This window comes from Cupressus sempervirens, chromosome 3 (assembly GCF_028749045.1).
Source record: "Cupressus sempervirens isolate cs-2001-9-10 chromosome 3, ASM2874904v1, whole genome shotgun sequence".
Classification (NCBI taxonomy): domain Eukaryota; kingdom Viridiplantae; phylum Streptophyta; class Pinopsida; order Cupressales; family Cupressaceae; genus Cupressus; species Cupressus sempervirens.
The window spans coordinates 683,564,388-683,588,059 of record NC_143120.1 but is presented as its reverse complement, the minus strand read 5'-3'; the positions used below and the strand labels follow the sequence as shown (position 1 = coordinate 683,588,059).

Here is a 23,672-nt window from a genome sequence, read left to right as displayed (position 1 = left end):
TGGGGAGACTAACAAGAGATGGTATGTTGTGGAGATAGGGGCGTGCTATGGTAGCATGTAAGGTTGGATTTGAGGACTGAAGGATGTTCCGAGGTGCTTTAGTAGTGCCAAGTATGCTTTGGTAGTATGCGTAACGAGCAAGGTAGGGCTTAGTGGTCTAAATTACTCAGGGTGGATGCATTGTTTAGCGAGGGAGTTATGGTGATTCTTGATGTAGAGGTGTAGCGCATTGCTTAGGTAGCATGCATAGTTGAGCAAGGGGAGCTATGGGAGTTCTGGGCATTCAAGGAGTGTCCCAATGGTGATCAAGGGTGATCAAGAGACTCTGGGAGTTGAGATCCCATATGACCAGTGTTGGAGTTAGGTTGTCTTATGGGGACACTGGGGCAAAAACATAGAAGGGCTAAGTTAAGGGGTTCAACATGGGTTGAACAGGAGTAGAGCTTGGAGCTCGAGGATGCTTGTATGATGCAACAAAGAAAGTAGAACCATGGTGGTTCGGCATGCACTTCTATTCCGAAAGGGTGTATGTTCAGGTAGTTGAGTGTGTGGGCAGTTGAGGAAGATTGGGGGTAAGGCATAGTTTGGGTGAATGATAATGGCTGGACTAGAAGTATCGATTGCCAGTGTCGCACGTGGTTGGAGATTCTAAGGGAGAAGGCTCATCTTGGGCGTGAGCTAAATCCAGCCCCGTGACAACACATAACATCATGCGTGCTATCATCCTTGCTCACATCAACAACCGAGGTACTGCTACTAGGTACCTTGCCGAATGTCTCATCTGAATAAGTAGAAGCTGCTGCCATATCAATCTCCTTGCATGCTTCCACTTGCCATGTAACTACAAGTCCTTGTGAGTCATTATCTTGGGACCTATATCATCAACCAACGAGTCCTCTAAAGTATTTGCTAAAGTCTGATACAACTAATCAAACTCACTACAACATGAGTCATCCTCATAGATAACATCAGTAGTACCCAAATCACAAGTACCGACATCATCCACCTGTAAAACCTCTACTCTTTCATTCTGCTGCAAACATGGCTTATTGCTGTCATAAACAGACATAATCTTAAAGGCACAAATCAGCATCATATGACTCACTTTTAACACCTAAATTTTGAGTGTCAACACAAGGGAACTCTATGCAATCATCAACTACATAAGAAAAAGTTGCTATCTCCTGCATAGGCTCACCATTATGACCACTGTCATAAAAATAAGAGCCATTGGAGCTCGTATTTTCCATGCAATCCTCAAAACTAACACTCTCATCATGTGAGTCAAAACTCATAGTGATACCAACAACATTCTCCACACTCGCCCTATCATCAACATCATCAAGAGCCTAAAAAATAGGACTGCTATAATAAAAATTAGACCCTGTATGACTAAAATTTTCATTACTACCGAACATGGCTCATTGCTGTCATAAAAAGACATAATCTTAAAGGCACAAATCAGCATCATATGACTCACTTTTAACACCTAAATTTTGAGTGTCAACACAAGGGAACTCTATGCAATCATCAACTACATAAGAAAAAGTTGCTATCTCCTGCATAGGCTCACCATTAGGACCACTGTCATAAAAATAAGAGCCATTGGAGCTCGTATTTTCCATGCAATCCTCAAAACTAACACTCTCGTCATGTGAGTCAAAACTCATAGTGATACCAACAACATTCTCCACACTCGCCCTATCATCAACATCATCAAGAGCCTAAAAAATAGGACTGCTATAATAAAAATTAGACCCTGTATGACTAAAATTTTCATTACTACCGAGGTAAGGCTTCCATCAATGGTGGCTATCATGTCATCAACATCTTTGTGGTCACTAGCTCCTATCTCATGTAAATGCTGGGACTTGATGCAAATGTCCTCAGGCAAGTCTGTCATAACCACATGCTCCCGAGAAGAGCCTCCAACATCAGGCATATGAGGAGGACCAGTAGCTGTCCCATTGAGTAAAGGTCTCGCCACCTGATGGTTGCTGGCTATTGAATCTACACCTCTATAATCTTCTTGATTCTCTTACTGTTTTCTTTGTGAGGAAAACTTTGTAAAAATGGAAACCTTATATTTAGTTGCCTTGTCAACTGTCACTGGATTTGAAAGCCATGCATGCATCCATCCTTTTCTGATTTTGTCTAAGTTTTTCCATACTTTCCATTAGAGCATTTGTTTATTTCCCAAGATTACCCTTGCTATTGAACTAGTTTTCATATTTATCAGATTTCCATTTTTTGTCCATAATTGTAAATAACAACAAGAGTTTTGGTCACTCAGATAACAGCTACATGACCAAAATAATAAATTTATTTCCACTTCACAAGATGGTAGGAAACCTCTTGTTACCACTGTAATAGACCCAACCACTTCTAACTTCAATTCTAGTGGTTTGACATTTTATCAAACACTTTGCTTGAAACCTTTATCTTGTTGTCATTTGTTTTCAGATTGTATTTGCTTGCTTGAAATTATTTAAAATGAAGTTTAAATACTTGCAATTGATTACTAGGAAATCTAGGTAAAGAATTGGAACACAAATGCAATACTATCTAACCATTTGAGTGCATAAATATGATTTTTACATGTTAAATGTGCATCTACGACCAATAGACATTTTTACAAAGAGTTGGCATGTATTCTAACCAACTTATTAAATAGAGAACCTGCAAATGTTGTTGGCATCTGATATATAGCAGTAGGAACAGGTAAGTCTCCACGTCAAACTCCAATATTTGCAGCTCTAGCAGGAACGCTGCCAACAAATGTGAACATTAGTACTAAAATTCCAAATGCCACCTCCTAAATCCTGTTCATAACAACACAATTCCAAACACTGGATCCAATGCACAGGTCACAACCCTTGTAACACCTTCCCAAATCAATAGCAGAGGTGGAATTTGCAGAAGTAGACACCCAGCCTTATAGTTCTCTAATCGTAGCTCTAGATATGAAGATGTTGCTACAGTAATTCGTCATGTCACCTTCCCAGAATCGTCTACCCATTGAGATATTCAATGGCAGATTGAAAATGCCTAATAGAAACTCCTTAAAATGCCTTCAAGCAACAGACTTGTAACATAAATGAAGGCTATAAATTGGTGTCCAAACCATTAGGAAATCGCAGCAAATAATGTGATCAATTTGGTACTTAAGCACCAAATTTTTAACCCCAAATGCATAAATAATTCTCAGATTCAGAACAGAAATCATTGAGTATTTCAACAGTTCAGAGTGCCAACAAAATAGAGGAATCAGTCCTCTTCTTCAGCCAATGTTGAAACCCTTGTAAAGTTCACGAAGCCATAAAAATGCAAATGATAAGATATGAATCAATCAAAGCTAGAGGCTTGGTTTTATAACAATTAAAGCCAACATCTTCTTCAACACACCAACGATCAATTGCTTCTTCCATATTCTTCTCACTTAAATGCAAACTTTACTTTTGGTTGCATATTTGAATTTGAAATAATATAAAATCTTAGTTGCTTGGGTTCACTATTTTGGCACAAGAACCTTGCCTGGGTTCGAACCAATTCAAAATACTGGTCCGGTTCAACCCAGGTTCGATTAGGGTTCAAATTTCCTTGGCTGGTTCGAACCCATAGTCCAAAATGCGAATTTTGGCTGCCTAGATCGGATTTGGGACTAGTTCGGACAAATTTTATATATTTTTAATTCCGGGTGCCCTAAAAAGTGAATGTAAGTAGGTTATTTTGGCTTCTAACATCATTTGTGGTGTGCAAATAGCCTAATAGGTGATTTTGTGAACAAATAGGTGATTGAGCAAAAGAAGTTTGTGCAAGGTGGAGTTTATATCATATGATTTTATGATACTCTATGCTTCTAGGCTTCATAAATATGTATATATAATTTTTTATAATTTTTACACGTTTTTGTATGAACGAACCCAAATGAACTCAAAACCCTTTCCAAAATTTTGCCATACCGGCGAACCGGTTCTTCGAACCTGTATTTCGTACCAAACTCAAACCTGTAACTAAGTATAAAATGATAATCATTTACTCCAAACTTTTATTGATTCCTTGGCGTAGGCTTCCATGAATTAATTAAATAATTGACCCCTTCCAATGATGACTCAACCTTCAACTTAAGTGAAATTATAACTTTATAATAAGCCATTTTAATGATTTAATAATAATTTGGTGACTAAAATAATAATAACTCTTCTAATACTTATCCTTTAAATATGTCATGTGAAACATGAGTCACACCTACTATTTCCTCACGTGCCCAAATGCACTTTCTTAAAATAGAAAGGGTCCCTCTCAACCATCACCATACTTGCCATTAATAGTAGGTGCATGAAGCAAGCGCAAATTAAGTCTAATGTGATTCAAATGGAGACCAAATTGGAACATATTGAATTGTGAAGAAGACAAGACCCTCGCATAGCCGAGCCTTTGCCTCATAAGACCCTCTATGCACAGTAATTAGCGTACCAAGATCACAATAATAGGCTAGTGCCTCAAATTGTGATGCTAGCGAAAATGGGGACATTACACATCCACATATCATATGGGAGCTCAACCTCAAGCATGAATTGTGCCAACACAAGGCCAAAAGAAATAACAATAACCAAGGGAACACCAAAGGCTCAAGATCATACTTCCATCAAAGTATGAGGACTTATTCAGTCACAAGCCAAGAGTACGAGTCTCTCAAGATCCTGTCAAGTAGATATAGCTCAACTATGCTCAAGGAAGTGGTCTCAATTACACACATCAACAAACCAAAGGCAAATTTAAAGCAAGCATAAAAATCCAAGAACCCAAGGCAAGAAGGTTAGGCACAAGTACACTCTATTGGCCACATTGCCAAGAGCACGGATCCCAAGATGTTCCAACACATATACATGGGATACCAACATCCCTAAATGTTCTAGACATCTCACATCCCAAAATCAAGTGAAGAGGTCAAAAGCATAAACATACCAAATTTTGACAAAATCTAGCAAGGAGTGAAAATCAACAAATTAGCATCAAATGGGTATGTTCAGATTGTGATAAAAGATGACTGGAATGTCCTATAACAACAAACATGAGAGACTACCAAAAATGCACGCCTGTTCATGCCCAACAAGATTCTAAACATATCATGAGTGGCATACAAAACGAGGAAAACCCAAAAACACCCACAAATCCAACTTTTTTGGAAATCAACAAAATTAAAACCCTTTTCCTATTTAGCACCCAACTTTCCAAAAATCAATAAAATTCCACTTCCGTGCATTTATGGAAAACTTGGTAGCATAACATTATAAGAACCCCAAATATCACATGGGAAAGCTTAAAAATGCGCACACTTGTCCAACTGAAGGCAGTATTCAAACACAAACGTGGGGGAATACTAACTCTCAGCCCACTCAATTATTGCAATTGATTTCATACAAAGCAACAAAATAATTTTAGAATGGTGAGATGCCCTACCACGCTCAAATGGTAAAAACCAAGAAAGATGAGAAATTAAAGAAGACTCCATCAAATTGGATGAATCCTGTAGTCAAGCGGAGCATTTCCGGTACGATTCCAACAAGCTGCTCTACACAAAAATTTGACAACCGGATTTCACCCAACAGGCAAATAGTCAACTTCTCCAATGCAAATTTGGGCAAATCCAAATTTCTCACCAAGAGCCAAGCAAGAAGTGAGTGAAAAGAACTCACTTTAAAAACATAAAGAACTATTCCAAAGTGAATTTCAAAACAAAATAATTAAATAATTTAAATATCTATTTGACCTTTTCCTAAATGAAAATAAATGGATTCTAATTAATTGGAATCCAACTACAATAAATTAGCTGGTAATTAAAATAAATTATACCCCTAACTAAATTAAATCAGCATTTAGATGAAATCCTTTCACGATAATTGCGAGAACTCAAAGGCACATATAGTCACTGGGCTTATCACAAATGCAATACGAATCTAGATATACCAAACACGTATCAGAGGGATAACGTAATAATATCGGATATGTCATCCATACAGGGATGACATTGGCTTGTATGCAAGGTCAAAGCTTCTATCTTCTGTGCCATTGCCTAGGATATAGACACTCAAATCTTGCAGCTCAGGCATAATATTGTCTAGTACATGTTCACAGAAACAAACAAACATCAAGTGCAAATGCTCATGATATAAATAGCCGATCGTAATGTGCTCTGGTAAGGTTGGACATAATTATTACATATTTTATTCAAACTTAACATTATATGTCCTAAGAGCAAAGAAATATTCATAAACTTGAAGTAACAGTAACTCCCATATATCCAAATCATATTACTATTTAAGGATGGAAGGTGCAAGTGTTATTGAAGTTGCCCAAATACCAACATTGCAATGAATTCTCTCAAAGTTTACAAGCCCAAGTCCGTATTCATCAAGGCTTACGAAGCATTGACCCCTACCCTATCTTGGGACAAATATTCAGTACTTGGATTTATACAGGTCTCTCCTTGCTAACTACACACCTTGCTGCTATAAGTTAAATTATAATAGCATTGGAAATTAATTTCCACTATTATTAGTAATATACATTTTGGATATATGTGTATGCATGTACATTAATTATACCTATTCCTTCATCAACAGAGTTTTCAGATATCTATGCATACCTGATAAGGAATAATATATTTATAATTACAATCTCTGCCTTGTCTTATATGCTGACAAGGGACTATATATATATATATATATATATAGATATAGATAGATAGTAGTACTTTCAGAAATGATAATTACTGCTTTGTTACTTACGAATCCTTTCTTAACTTCTCTTTTTCCTTCTTATATTCCTTTCCCTATTCCCTTTCTCATCAAATTAGTCAAATTAAATAATCCCAAATATATATCCTTAATCTATATAGTTTAGATTATCAATAATAACATATACACACACACACACACACACATTTTCACTATATATATATATATATAAAAATATATATATATTCTAATTTACCTTAATAATATTTATTATACAACATAATTTGATCGTATTATTATTGCTACATATATCCATGTATATAAATATATGTCCATTTCCATGATTATAAACTGATACCAATGCTGTATATATACACACACACACACACACACATAGGTCCACATATTGAACCCTTATTCTTGATAGTTTTCAAATATAACATTCTGCAAAACAGTATCGAATCATTGAGAAGTCACAGCATACCCCTTGCTGTACACAATGTTTTCCAGTAAACAGGCATGAACTGATTCTTTTCTGAATATTACTCTCTTCTTTTTATGAGCTCTGCTTTATAATCTATACTGAATATATATTTTATATGCTATGCTATATCCCCCCATAGTAATGAAATGAAATAACTATTTATATTCTGTGAAAGGGTGGGATGTCTCCAAGGAACATGAGCAGTGCCTTCTTTTAACAAACGATCTGTTATATTTGTTAGTCACCCGTAAGACATAGTTTTCAACCGAGTAATAATTTGTTACGTGCCTCCCAATTCATTTGGGAATATTATCAGCTACATCTCCTTGTAATTGATGATATGATTATTGGTCAATGTTATTTAAAAATTATTTACATGTGCCTAGGGAATGGTGATCTAGTTCCAGTTTGCACTGCTAAAGTATGATTAACTGTTGTTATTGATTTCATTGTGAAGTCCTCATTGGACATAGATATATATTTGGAGTTCTTATGCATCTCATTGTTCTAAATTATTGATTCTGAGTAAATATGTGACAAAGCCATTGTTATTTGGTGACAATAAGACACTTGCCATCACCTGCTCTTCTTATTTTGCTTAACCACTAATATCCATATGTCACTACTAATTTGGAAGGATGACTAATTATAACATAATTTCTTCAATTTGATAGCTCTTGGCAATATCGATGAAGTCCTTTGTTGTCGATGAAATAACACTGTTTTATTATTATGAAAATGTGATTATGTGAGACAATCTTCCATGAACTTTTGATACCGTATATTATATTTAACTAGTAATAGATTATATATTTTATTATCGTTAAATGTAAATTATGAAAAGAGACATAATACAAGGGACGTGACACTAAAGCACATATAATACATGGATAACAACAGTAAAGGAGAGCGGTACATTGTGTAGATCTGCCAAATGAGTGACTACGACTCTGTCTCACTTCGTACCTGCCCAAAGGTCAACATGCATAGCAACTGTGTGGTATAGAAGTAGCATCATATAATTACATTAACATTGCATTAAAATAAATTACTTTATGACTATTCTGACATGAATCACTGAAAGAAAATAATTGATATCCGCATAAAAGGCACAATAGTCAAGGAGTACAGTAACATCATCCTGATACATAATCAATAATCTTGAATGCAAAATACACTAGATATCATCAAAAGGCATTATGTGGTTATGATAAAAATACTAAAAACAAGATAATCTAACATAAAAATCAGCAGTACTGCAGTAACCAAAATAAAGTGCAGTAATCAAATGCATCACACAGGGTAACCACCAGATCACATCTCCTGGGTACTCACAGAATATCATTGTGGTACAATCAAATCCAGGTAACCACTGACACATGCCTCAGTGAAACCATCACTCATGTCATAAGCCACATTGTCACAATGTCTCACATTCCAAATACCAACATGACCAAAACAACAATCTTGGAATGAGCACAAGAACAAACTGAATAGGGTGCATCTCAAAAAACCAGCATAAAACCATGACATGGGGATGGCCATCGAATCACCAGATCACTCAATCAATCACTTAGGAGAAGCAACAAGAAACATCCAAAGCCAAAGCAAGGCATCACCAATCTGGCATTCAACCAGGCAAAGCACACTGTTTCTCACAACTAAGCATAAAACATAAACAATTTACCGATGCAATTACATAAATCAGATAACCCCTCCCATAGGTCCAACATTATCACACACTAGAAGTATAAAAGATCAAAATCACATTCATTAGGATGTCATGCAAAATGCAAATGGGAGAGGATTATATAGACGACTAGACATGCCCAATGTTTTGTGTCAGAAAGGGTCATTGGGTACAAAATTAATTTAAGTCAAAGATTATCTAGGAACTAATTTTTTTAAAAACAAGTAGTGAATGATGGGGATGTGTTCTCTCCAAAATCCATACATTTTTAGATGGAGACGTTCCCAAATTATAGAGACATGGAAAATGTTTCCCTACTGTACCACAACCTCTGCTAGGATGCTGTTGAGACATCCTTGGGACTCCCACAAGCCCACTGGCTCTCTTGGGATGCTTGAGAGTCTCTTATGGCAAACATTTAGGGACTTGATTTGAAAACAAAAAAAGGATGATAAAATTTTGAAAATAACATATGTAATGAAGGTTTGTGAGGCTTTGGAGGCTTTATTTGTGTGCGCTAGTGGGGGATCTACTCCTTGTCTTTGCTTTAAATTGTAATGGGGAGAACTTCCCCCAACTTCATGAGTGGCATTGCTGCTCAACCTTGTTGGGGGCTCTGTGCACTAAACTTTCTAAGAGTTTCTACCCCTGGACCCCATTGGGGGCTTTGCCTCAAACCCCTACAAGGGTCACTTCCCCTTCACTCCAAACCAACAACCACCATTGTCATTGTTAATGCGGCCATTGCTCCCAAAGTTCCAAAACTTTAACCATCATTGTTTATGTTCAATTTCAATTTTAATCGTTGTCAGGGTTTTAATGTTTTTGAGTTTAAACTTTACATGATATGCGAAAGTGTCATCTACAATTCTTATTTGTTCACATCTTTTATGACTAATTCTTCAAGTACTACATGTTTCTCAAGTTGTTGTAGGGAGCCACTTGTTTTTGGCCACCTTTGAAGAGCTTATTACAAATAAGAGAACAAGAGGCCATCAATAAAAGGCATTTCAAATTAAAGCTCCAAAGATTGTTTATACATTGCAAGAGATTTTTGTAATTCGTTCGACTTTTCAATTTTGTTTGGTCGACATATTGGCAAGAATAGTGATACAAATTACTGAGGTTGAAAAGGGTAAAAGGACTTAGGTTTTGGGAAGGTTTGCAAATAAAAGAGATGAAAACAAAAACAAATGATTGTGGCGCATGAAGGATTTGTGTAAAGAAAGAAAGGTGTCCATTTTTCGATGTAAGGATGCCTAAGATTGGCTTGTGATAAATGTGCTTGTACGGTCCTGTAATGGAAGCAATGGATTGTGAGGGGTGTATGTGCTAAATTTGTCACTACACACCAAAGAACCAAAACTCAGAATTGGCAAGGCTGACTCGAATCGTGAATCGGATCGGAATTGGCTACTAATTGGCTATGAATCGGCAAAGTGATAAAACCCTTGAAATTTTGAGATTTTAACAATTTTAATTGCCGCGATTTTTGGTTCTTTGCTACACACACTTCAACATGGTCATTCTATGTCAGAATTTCATCCAAGAATGAACATTAGATTGTTCATCTTAAATTATTTGAACATAGCGACTTGTTGCCTTCTATCTGATTGGGGTTTGAAGGACTGCTCTCAGAATCAAGAGCTTGGTGACCAAAGACCACTTGTAGAACGAATGATTTATGAGCATATACGTGAATGCATATGCTTAATCTATATTTTTGTAGTTTTTCAAATGCAGTTAAGAAATGAGATTAATCTAGATGAAGCATAAGGAAATTGATCTAAATGAGTATTGAAGCTATTCTAGGAAGTAAACAACAATGCAATTTAATCTAGAAATGAGAATGCAAATAGCAATAAACAATGTATATCTAGCACAAACCTTGCAGCATGTCAATACTCATAAACTTGTGTCTTTGAAATGAGAGATGAGCTCCCAATTTTAGAAGAAATCCAGACAAATCAATGGTTAAGACCAAATTGGATGAACGGTTGAGATTTAATGAGAGTTGAGTTGAATAGGAAGTTTCCATTGAGAAAGGAGCTTTTGAGTGCTTTTAGGAATTAAATATTCAGTTGAGATTTAGTTGACAGATTTGTTTCCCTTTATGTTTTAAGTTAGCTCAATATTTCTATTTTCGAACTCAAGAGAAGATTTGAGGAATACTATTTGAATAAATGTCTCATATTTGAATATTTAAATTCAAATAATGAATATTTAGAGACATTCATTTCAAATGATTTAATAAATCCCTTGTCATGTATTTTTGGCAAAGAGGTAATTAATTTAATCAAAGTACTAGGACTTTTGAATTAAATCAATTAAATAAGTGGGTTTAATATCCAATATGTCGATAATTAGGAATTTATCAATGTTGAGTGATTATTGCAAATTGATGGTTTCATGCATGTGATACTTAGATCGATTAGAGACAATTAGGACTAGAAATGCCTAGTGATTTAGGACTTTGTTGATCGTTTGATTGATGTTTAAGGTGTTAGGAGAAAATTGGGTTAGGAGACCAATTTTGGGGTATTACAAGGGGTAGCTGAAGGATGAACAAATTATTCCTAACATCCTTATAGGTCCATTAAAACAGTGGCATCAAGAAGCGGTTGGTTTGGAGTTTAAGGCATATCCACACATCTTTTGTTGTCTGCTTGCCAATTTAATGCTCCAAAATATTGGCAATAAATCAATTGTCAAATAGTTATATGATAAGGCTAAAGAGATCCATGTATTTGTCACTATTCACCATGTGTTGTAAGTTATATTGAGTGAATCTCAAATTTGGAAGCATTGTAGGTAGTGAAATGTTGCATTTTTTTTGTTTGCCTCAAGTAAACTCATTAAAAAAAATTTATGTTTTTATTTGGTTTTGAAGTTTTAAATTTTTAATCTTCAAATAGGTTGTTGAGTGTTCAAGACTCAATTTTCCTTTGGTACAATGCTCTTTAGCGTCTTTAGATGACTTGTGAAGGTGTGGGAGGTAGCCTCTAGCATGTCATCAACTAACTTGAGCAAAAAGGAGGCAATCAAACACTAAGTGGGCAACAAATATTGAGCAGAGTCCTAAATTATGCTTGAGGTGATTATGTGGAATATGTACTTAATTTCACCAATCCCATCATGATTATTGCTATTATTCATTTTATTGTCATAGATAAGCCATGCTTGAGAGAGATGTATGAGAGCATTGATTCAATGATAGAAAAGATAAATACAATTTTAAAAGAAAATGAGCAAGCTCTTGAAAAGAAATTTTTAGATAAGGGGAATAATTCTTGTCAAACTACTAGGACGAAATGACCACCGCATCTTCTTTCTTTTGTATTAGTTCCAAGATATCATAGTAGTAAGATCCTTTTATTGCCTAGGATGGTTGTGTTGGACTAATCACCAATGACTCCCTTTAGATTTAGGACATGGACCAACTACCTCCTGTGGATCTGTTTATCTCTAGTATTTGTATGAATCATTAAAAGGTCGATCTTTTGCCACAATGGAAAATGTGTTCCAACAATTGGTATTAGAGCTTGTTCACAAGTTTGAATCTCCTCATGTGACATTGAGGGGGGTTGGGAGGAGTGTGGTTGGACTAATTATCAACATCTCTTTTCAGATTTGGGACATGGTCTAATCATTTCTTGTGGATCAGTTTATCTGTAGCATTTGTATTGGGCATTAAATGGTCAATCTTTTGGCACAATGGCAGACACGTTCCAACAAGTTGCACTACACAAAGATATGTAATTTAGCAAAAGGTGTAAGCTAGTGCTTGCTAGACTCTTCCTAAAACTTGATTTTGAAGATGTGTTTTGAACTAGTATGTTGATTTTGCACATTCCATCAATCAAAATATTTCATTTCACTTTTTAATTTTATTTTTTCAAGTGTGAAGTATCATTTAAATTTGATAACTTCATCTGTTTAAATTTTCCTTAATAGGCTGCTAATTCTTCATTTGAGGGAAATTGGAATACATACTCCATACATTCAGTAGAGTGCAGTTGATTGATATAGAAGTGGTGGAGTTAATTTGTGTGCACTTTAACTTGCACCTGCTTTCACACAATCAAAATATACAAAGGAGAGCGACTCCTATAAGACTTAAAAGTTAACGTCCTTAAGAGGACAATCCATAACACCCGCCCAGATGAGGGGACATTGGGAGAAAAAGGAGTATGTTGGACCTTAGGTAGGTTTTGGACCATCTTCTGACAATTGTGGCGCATGACAAGGGGACCCCTTGTAATCTATTTGCTAAACCAAATCTCTAAGCATAGAAGAAAGAGTAATCAAAGAAAGGAGCAACTTGTGAACAACAGTGTTTTGATGCAAAATCTAGCAAAGAGGAAATGCTTTCTAGATCTGGTAGCCTCATCAAACATGATTGAATCACCCAAAGAGCAGGAAGTGGCAGTCCAAGCTTCTTTATCTAAAAATCACAGTGGAAGGCCAAGAAGTCTCACCCACATAGGGACTTTATCAATGTCAACTTTGCTAAGATCCAACCTAGGGTCCTACTTTGTAAGGAAGAGGTTCGATTTTCCAAAAAACCAAGGGCCTCCATGCAATGTATGAAGGCATCACAGAAAGAGATATTATTCAACCATATGTAAGAACAACAATCTCCCAACTACCTTTGGTATTTCACTTCCTCCTTGTGCATTATCTGAAACTATCCACATCAGGCCTAATACCCAAAAAGTTTCCTACAAGAGTACTCACCCACTTGGAGACCAAACAGTCAATAATCTCATTTAAAATTTTAAGATAACCTTCCTGAACAAGGACAGGAGAAGGGATAGCGATGGAGGGAAACAGGTTCCTTGGAGATAGGGGCAAAGTATCAACCATTATAGGCAAAAGAAGGTGCCTCTGAACTTAGCTTTAGACACTTCATGGGCAGCCAAATCCAACTCCCTAGAACAGGGGACGTCAGATTAGGAAATGGATCACCCTCGAAAGTCCCTAAAGACTCTAAATAGCAAACGTCTCTGGGAAGCTTGGAATAAGCAGTAAACACATGTACCTGCACACTTTCCCCCACATATCAAAGAGTCTAATATCCTCATCAATAACAACAAAAGCAGCAACAACTCAAAGAGGAACATACATTGCAACATTAGGCAATGGATCCTATTCAGCATGGAAAACCATCAGTTGTAGGTTCGAAAGAGGGGACCTTAGACAATAGATCAGACCAAACCTTGACAGCACCATCTAGAATTGGCTACAAACTAGAAGGGGAGCTAGGGGATTCATCAGGAGGGGGCACCACTATAGAGGCAAAATCCACACCCTCACATTAAGCATCCTCATAAAGTGACCCAACAAATACAGGGTCACTAGCAAAAACACTATCTGCATTAATGGACCCAAATCGACCAAACTTTTCTGGAGGAAACAGCAGCTGGGAAAGAACAATTCTTTCACGAGTCAAGCTTGAAACCAATTGAAGGCACCCCACGAATAGGTGATGCATGAACGATAAGAAGCTTCATCAGTCTGGCCTCTGTCAAGATGTTAACAAGAAGCTCTTCATCATCTGAGTTGATGTCTCAAAACTCCTAGTATTTGCCAACTTTATCTGAATCATCCTCTGAGCAGTTCTTGCTTGCAGACTTGTCTCGCTTGCTTGCCCACTCTGCTCTCACCCATTCAATAAATAGAGATCAGGATTAGATTATGACACATCTTCCCTTGCAAACTAGTTTCCTTGTTTCAATTGCCAAAATCAAGTAATATAGGGTCTGGCCTGTACTCCCTTCAAGAGGTTCTCTAGTTTTTGTTTGGTGATGCTTGCTTAGCAATTTCAAATTTTCAAGTTATCCTCTACATGTAATGCGGAGAACAAAGCCATTCTTTCTGCCTAATGATGCCAATAATTGTTTTGGTACCACTTAAAAGGCCATGACAAGGAAGTAGTCACTGTAATAACAAAAGAAATTGCATTTTGAAATACAATTGTCAAAAAGAAAGCTAGCTAGTGCGGACTGCATTTTTGAGAAGTCCATAATACCTGGGAACATAACAGCAAATTAAATATCCGAGAAGTTACCTTTCATGAAGAATTATAGGAGCAATTCTCCCCAAAAAACTGGTAAGTTTGTAAAATTAATTGTAACAGGTTTCCACAATCCATGATATTATATTCATTCTTCTGTGTAAGATTGGAAAATTCGACCTGCCTAAAATGAATCTAATACAAACTTATTTTTCATAAAAAAAGCTATTATTTGGACAATCAAGGACAGGAACAAAATTTCTGAACTGCTAGAATGAGACTAAAGCTGAAGTAATGAAGTGCATTTCTCCAGAAAAAAACAGAAAAACAAACATATCTGGAGTACTTTCAAAATGAAACCTTCTTTAATCAAATAATAAAATGATAAAATAGATATCTGTACAGTACATATGAAAGAATATGAGTAAATGCAAATCCAAATTAATGTTATTCCACTGTTTATGTCCACTGCACATTTCTAATGTTTTCACAGGCTACCTGTGCGAACATCTCTAAGTTTATCATGGATTACCTGTGCAAATATTTTAATATACATATCTACTTCGAGGCTGTTGGGCCTAGTGGAAGTTCCTTTATCCTGATTTTTAACATCTTACTAATGTGGATGAATAATCTTGCGTTGTGAACTTTATCCCATTGCATTTTTACCTTAATACTGAGTACTCTCATAATTTGAGGTTTTAATGCCTCGTTAAAAAATGGTTGTCTTTCTTTGAACCAATTTTTCAACGATTTAACACATAAACATGTCTTATCCAGTTATCCTTAACAGACGATCAGGTGTTAGAGATAGTAATAGTCTGACTCTTTACAAACAGGCGCTATCCCTGAATTAACATCCATGATCTCAGGGTGGCCTAAGGTTGTACCAAAATACGTACAATATAGTAACACTTTTAAGTAGCTACAGAAGTTTCTTCTGTATTCGAAATTTGCCTCTAGTAAAGTATTTCATTTATGTTAACATTTGTTATTGATGGAAGTTGTATGCTTTTATTTGTCTAATGTGGGACTCCATTTTGCATTTTTAGGAATTGGTGCTCAGGGACAACAGACTCACAATGATACCTGATATTAGTAATTTTAAGGATCTTGTTATCTTTGATGTATCATTCAATGAGATTTCTTCACTCAAGGGAATGTCAGAGGCTTCCCCACTGCTTAAGGAACTGTATCTTTCTAAGAACGAGTTAACGAAGATTGAAGAACTTGATCACCTGCATCAACTACAAATACTTGAACTGGGCTCAAACAGATTGCGTGTAAGTTTCGCACCATATAATATACTGTGTTTGACATAGGCAGCATGTTAACTAGTTTTTGCTTTATAATATGAAATATTTTCAATCAAAATTGTGGTTATATTGTGAGATTCTAATGAAATATTTAAACATATGAGTTTTGGAAAGGTTATTTTAATGAATTAAGTACAATCCATTTAGTTGGAGTTCCCAACTATTTTAGCAATACACAAATTTTGAGGTAATCCATCTTATTTTTTTAAGCTTGTAGAAGATATTTTAGCTTTTTATTCAATGAGATTAGGTGGTTGATTGGAAGCGTTGTATTTGTATGGTTTTACTTGTGGGAGCTCTGAAACAGGGCACCATATTTTATATTCTTTTTCACTTCACTACAGAACAACTGACAAAATAGGCTTGTTTGAACGTTAGGTGATGGAGGGTTTGGAAAAAATGGCTTTACTGCAAGAACTCTGGCTAGGTCGCAACCGTATTCGTACTGTAGACCTATGTGGTTTGAAATCTCTTATTAAAATAAGCTTGCAAAGCAACCGCCTGACATCGATGCTTGGTTTCCATGTATGCTTTCATTTTGTTGTCTTGTAAAATGGTGATGAGAATCCATTACTTAATTAATTTCAACATAAAAGAATTTGATAGGGTTCCCATGTCTTCTTAGATATACAAGAAGTAATCAGATATCATCTGTAATTTGGCTTTGAGAACTAGAACTAATAAAGCCGATGGCATGCTTCACAGGATTGCATCAGTCTAGAGGAGCTTTATTTGAGTCATAATGGCATCTCAAAGATGGAAGGACTTTCCACTCTAATCAATCTGAGAGTGTTAGATGTGTCATCAAATAAATTGACTGCTATAATGGGTATTGAAAATTTACCAAGGTATGAGTTTATTTTGGCTACAACTATGAGATTCTTCCATATTTATCGTCACCAGTTTGTGTCATGGAACCTATGCGGTTTGCATCCCACAGGTTGGAGGACTTGTGGCTAAATGATAATCAAATAGCATCATTAGATGGCATTGATTCTGCACTTGCTGGTTCAAGGGAGAAGCTTACAACAATTTACCTTGAGCACAATCCATGTGTATGTCTTTCTGTCCAATCAAAGCAGTATAAGTATAGATTCCTCAAATTGAAGCTCTCTTCATGCTCTTAGCTTGTTTATCCGAGAAATTAGTAGTTCCTTTTTAAAGGAATTTAGTACTTTTTTGCACAGGCACTGAGACTTGTAATGTTTATATAGACTCTTTAACATATTTGTCCGATTCTTCTGGTTATATGGTTTTGTTAATCTGTTGGTTTCTAAAATTTGAGGAGATATTTTTATGTTCTTCTAACATAGGTGAAAATGACTGTTTGCAGGCAAAGGACCCATCTTACATAAGCACATTGCGACTCAACTTTCCAAATATTCAGCAGATTGACTCCAATACTTATTGAGGTTGAATACACTTTTTGCTATCATTATAGGGCATGATAGCATTGACCCTTTTCTTCATGATCTGCATATTCATTTTTTTCTCATGTAATGCACAAAAATTTAGAAGATTTTCATGCTTTTAACATTTATTTTGAAAAGCATGCAATCAATTTTATTTTTGATAAAATATGAAATACGAATTCTCCTGTAAATTTTTAAGGAAAATGCCTATCCTGGGTTACATTCAGGAAGCTAACTCGAGTCTTGCATGATGAGTTGTTTAATGTAATAAAAACGCAGAGGAATCATGAATTCTAATGATGCATCTGACATATATTCTTTGAGAGTACAATATAGGGATAATGAGTGCCAGAAATTGGAGAGGAGAATGTATGCCCTTGTTAGAAAATAAAGTCCATCAAGAACTGTGGGGGTGTGGGGGGGCATGAATTAGTATTCCAACCTTTTAAAACATTTATCAACCTTATTAATCCTTAACCATGTGAGCAATATAATCAGCAACCATAAGAAGATATACATACACAATAACATTGGATATGTTAAGTAGGGAAACCCTTGATTAGAGGGAAAACCCAAGTAGGGATGGTATCCACAAAATGATGTACTAATATAAAAGTTTCTTGTAAGAGGAAGGACTTTGTTAGGAGCCAATGAAATTCATTCAGTACATATCAGTCCTTGTTAGTAGACTTTGAATCCCTGTTAGGAGATTCCAACCTTGTTAAGAGTTGTAGAAGGCAGATGGACCCATTGTCCAAACAGAGCTTCAAGGGCAAGCCCACCAAACTCATTGTCCAACTGATCTTTGTATTATTCCTTACAGAATAATAGAAATGAAATAACTCGAACTCCTCTGTCCTCTTGATCAGACCAAACTTCTTGCAGATCTCAGTACCAGATCACCAACTTTGCATCCAATAATCCCTTGGATCGCTTACTCGCATTTACCAAGTACTTCGCATATCACTCAATTGCTACTCCTAATCCACTTATCATCACAAGGAAAATAACCTTCCTTTATATCACATCCTCAAAATAATTCCTTGAGTCGACCTTGAGACTTTCTCAATTAATTATAATAGGATCTCATTAAGATATTACAATCATTTTACGGTTACACAATACTGTCAGCTCATAGTCTTTACAACTTCTCACACATGCGACCTCGGACCATGCGCACTAGCTAATTCTATCCCTATTAAGAGATACAATCGAAACATCAGAAATCGCTCATTAGGTACTTTGTCTGCATTTTGACCTCTATAATTCTTGAATAGCTTTTGCATGTCTTTGATTCTCTGTTTGCGCACTTGTCCACGTCATGAAGACACAATGAAGAACATATTCATAACTGTGCTTGACCTTATCATCAATGCATAGTCCGCACGACCTTGTTCTCAGTATGCTACTCTACTAGTCTTGAAAGAAACAATACTATGATGACATCAATGACAAACACAATCATGAATGCAACATGTCAATCATGCTAACCATCTCTCCAATGCTTAGGATGCTCCCTAAAAGGAATACCATCAGCATTCATGCTAACAGCCTTGTAGTTAGTCGAGTGCCTAAATGTCCTTGTTTTGCCTGAAATGTTTCTATGGGTTATTACTTTTGTAAGGGGTGCCCCTCGTTGATTATATACCAAACTTGTTCCATGAAGTGGAATCACGAGCACAATTTTATTTTTTTGAATTTCTTGTTGGGAAATAATTTGTATTTTCTGGGTCCATTAAAGTCACTGGAGAGTTGGGAAATAATTTGTATTTTCTGGGACCATTGAATTCACTGGAGGATATAACTTTTGAATTTTGAAATGCCGCCTTTCCATTTTCATAAAAAAATCAGCATGCTACATTTGCTTTCATATTTTCTAATACTGTAGACATGGTTGGCAAGTGTTTTACTAGTTTGGCAGGTATTTTTATCATCTATGCCTAGACATTATGTTTTGAGTAGTCTTTTAGATTTTCTTTACAATAACTCTGCTCCAGTTTGTCCATTATTGCTATGTTTCTTTTAAGGGCATGCAGTGCCAGGTGGCTATGAGCCCTTTAATTAGCCTATAGGCTATTATACAGCAGACTTTAGCCGGGAAGTGTGATGTCTCACAAGGAAAGAAAATTCCAAGCTTCAATTTCATTTAACCATATCCATCCAAAATTCATAAGAAAAATCGAAGATAAAATGTTATCAACAGTGCCAATAATCCCGAGGAAATGTACCATACATGTGGGCGCATTGCCACAGGGAGTATTAAATCCGACCCATCAATCCCCAAAATAGAAAGCAGTGGAACTCGTAGCTATAAGCACGTGGAGGAAATGTACCATACGGGTGTATAACAGGTCAGTTTCAATTTGTTTTAACCATATCCACCCAAAATTCATAAGAAAAATCGAAGATAAAATGTTATCACCAGTGCCAATAATCCCGAGGAAATGTACCATACATGTGGGCGCATTGCCACAGGGAGTATTAAATCCGACCCATCAATCCCCAAAATAGAAAGCAGTGGAACTCGTAGCTATAAGCACGTGGAGGTGTTGGATGATGTCTGGAAACTCTGTATTGACATTGTTGACAGGAAGCAGCAAGGTACTACTTGTACATAATCTTACCAGTAAGTCACTTGGCAAGTTCTGTAATAATTTTTCCCTTGTATTTTGGAACATTAACACCACAATGCTACTATTATTCAGTATAAGAGTAAACAAAATCTTAATCAAGCAAATTCTATGGCAAAATTAAAGTTGATTGAACTCCTTTAATGGTTGTGTTATCTCTCAGTAGTAGCAGTTAGCCACTATCCATCAGACTGTAGTTACAATGTTTTGTTGCACAGAGTGGTGGTAGTTCGCCAATGAAAATGATTAATTTTATTATTTGTTTAAGAATTCTATGCATTGAATTTGTACATTCAGCAGTGCTTCGAAAATGCTCACAACTAATAGCAGTGGAATTCAGATTTGTATCAGTTGAGATTGATTTTAAAGAGAAAATTATCAAAAAATGAAAAACTTCAAATTTACTTTTTAATATTTTGTTTTTAATGTTTCAATATATGAAAAGTGGCAACTACGAAAATTCCAGTCTAAACCATGACAAATTACCTTATTTCACTTAGTACTTCAAATCATTTAATTTAATTGTGAAGACTGCTCCACAGTACCTTCCTCCAAAAAGGACTTAAAAAAATTGTCATCAACCACTTGTTATGTTGCGGCAAGCTTACCTATCCCTCTTCCAACCCTCGACCTGCTAAAAATCCTCACTCTACCCTAAAAGTCCCTAAGAAAACATTTACAACATAGATTTATCTAAAAATCTACGTAAAGGGAAAATATTAATATTAAAAGAGCAATAGGAATATTTTTTTAATAAAATAATATAATGATATATAATATACATTGTTATTTAATAACATGATAATGATATAATAATATAGTACTAGTGTACAAGTTAAACTACAATAGTGAAACCTAGATTATTTATGATTTATTATTATTTGTTGAGATTAGTTATGATTATGTATAAGTTTGAGTAGATCTGAACCTACTTCTGAGATGAGAGGCTTACAATTTATCGTTGTGTTGTAAAATCATCTTATTAATAAAAAAAATATTATTCTATTATGTTTAATAATAAATAATGAAATTGCCAAGGCTCCAATTTTTATGTATGACATCAAAAGCCAAAGTTGCTACATATAAGTCTTATGTGATAGGGTGGACACAAAATGCCCCTACATGGATCTCTAATAAGGGTTGAATTCAGGTAGTTCTAACACCATTATCACATAGGTGAGGATCCTTTTTGCAATTGATCCATCACTAAAAGATGTGGGACTAGATATAAAATAAAATTGATAAGAAATATACTAAATGGAAAACACAATCTTTCTTTGGTTGGTAGAGTTTGGGTGGTACAAAAGGTATTAGCATCTCATGCTATATAATATTCTTGTTGGTTAGCAAACAAGTTGATAATTTTGAGAGACTTTCTTTGGTCTAATGGTATGGGTTGTAAAAACGAGGCATTGTGTTAACTCTGAGTGTTGTTGCAAACCCAAGAATATGGGTGGTTTGGCAATCAGGGATTTAAAAGCTTATGGAATTGTACTTGCTTTTAAATAGATCTTCAAAGCCATTTAGAGAAATGAGTCGTGGAAGGTGTTGGTGAGAAATAGTATTTGTGTAGTGCCTACCCTAGGGATACTATTTACTAGCACATCGAGAGTAGGTCCAAGGGTATGCTAATAGTTGCATGAGGTGAACCATTTAGAAAAATATTTATACTAAATATCATATGTGTGTATAGCTCTTGTGTAATATATCTATGATCAATAACATAGACACTTAAAGATGTGGTTTGCGACATTGACATTTCAATAGATTGCCAAGTAGACAATTTTACAAAAATACAAGTTATCACTATCATCTTGTGCATAGAATCTTTTAGAAAATTTGGATGGGAATGGAGTGATCTACAAAACTATTGAAAATAACCATACTATGATGAAATTATTTCAACTTGGGAGTTTCAAACTGATCTCTGGTAGCAGACTGAGTAAAGGTAGACCTGAAAGGAAAACTTGAGAACGTCTTGAGACTTAAGTACATATGGCCATAAAGAAGAGTTGCATGGAGACGAGCCAACCCATACTCAAAATAGTCCAATTGAACCAATATCTACATGTAGAAATGTGACTACATGAACTCTCTAAAAACTACCACTACCTTAATTTTTACCGCTGACAATTATAGATTCTATTTTGTAGGGATTTGTTTAGCATGAAACCATGTAAATGAACTAAGTATGGATTAGAGTTGCGAGCCTTTTAATGGATTTGAATTTTGGAGATGACCTTTCGTATAAACCATAAACACATTTTTATACAAATCATACTCCCATTGTTTTGTTTTGAGTCAATCATTTGTTTATACAATATCAAATGTTCTAAACAAAAAACCATGCCATAAATCCTTCTCATTCTCCCATCCCTATCATTCTCTTATTACTATCATTCTTAGAATCAAGTGCACCAACTATAAAAATAAAAATATAGGAACATAATTTTAGATATAATAGATCATATTTGCATTGTTATTATAAAAATATATAATATTAAATAAATAATTATAGAAATCATACTAAGTATACGAAGTTCTTCTTAAAGAAAGGAGAACGAGTCTTTGGTCACCTCTATTTTAAATCCTTTGTGCTGGTACTAAATGCTAAAGGCTTTAAAGAGTCCAAGATGTTATATGTTGATTCATTTTGCAAAAGACTAGAGAATGGTTATTAATTGAATTATCTCAATAGAAGCATGGAATAAAGAGACACTTCAATATATTTGTTATAATATAATGACAGTGGTTCCCTTGGAGACTATAGTTCAATGATGGGTATCCATAGTGTAAGTATAGGATTGATTACTTGGGGGAGGGGAAGTGAAATCACTAAACCATTTAAACTACAAAACCAATAAGGTTTATCAAACAAATTAGTCTTTTAACCTCATCAATACTATCGGTAAAGTAAATTTTAAAGTAACATGGAACACATGAAAAATATCCACACAATTGTAACACCATATATATCTTGTGGAAACTCGAGAAATATCAACACAATTGTAACACTAGAATGATGCTCACAAATACTTGTACTATATTGGAATACACTCTGATAGGAGCTTGCTAGGTCAAGGGTTACAACAACACTATTAGGTGCTACTCGATTAAGGGATTTCTGTGAAGACTTGTTAGGAGTACCCTTGTTAGAAGATGTTGAACACTCTTTTGGGAAAGTCACCTAGTTAGAGGATTTTACAAAGACTTGTTAAGATCACCCAATTAAGAGAATTTTCTACTACATGTAGACACCTAAAAACCTTTAGAAAATAAAGTATTATTATTTTCTGAAAAATTTCTGATGACATCATCATTTATTAATTAATTAATTTATTTTTATGCCATTAAATCCCTTTATCTTAATTAAAAATATTTAAT

General features: G+C 35.3%; 1 protein-coding gene across 1 annotated transcript in view; it reads left to right on the top strand.

The window, feature by feature from the left end:
- LOC149568574 (Leucine-rich repeat (LRR) family protein) overlaps positions 1-17,955 on the top strand; it is a 66,173-nt gene extending 48,218 nt beyond the window's left edge. Inside the window, exons 2-6 of the mRNA XM_089821471.1 lie at positions 15,983-16,213; positions 16,625-16,771; positions 16,952-17,094; positions 17,187-17,301; positions 17,580-17,955. Of these exons, the coding sequence (XP_089677597.1) occupies positions 15,983-16,213; positions 16,625-16,771; positions 16,952-17,094; positions 17,187-17,301; positions 17,580-17,657 (714 nt within the window). The 3' untranslated portion in view covers positions 17,658-17,955. The remainder of the gene's footprint in view (positions 1-15,982; positions 16,214-16,624; positions 16,772-16,951; positions 17,095-17,186; positions 17,302-17,579) is intronic.
- Positions 17,956-23,672: the final 5,717 nt, after the last annotated feature.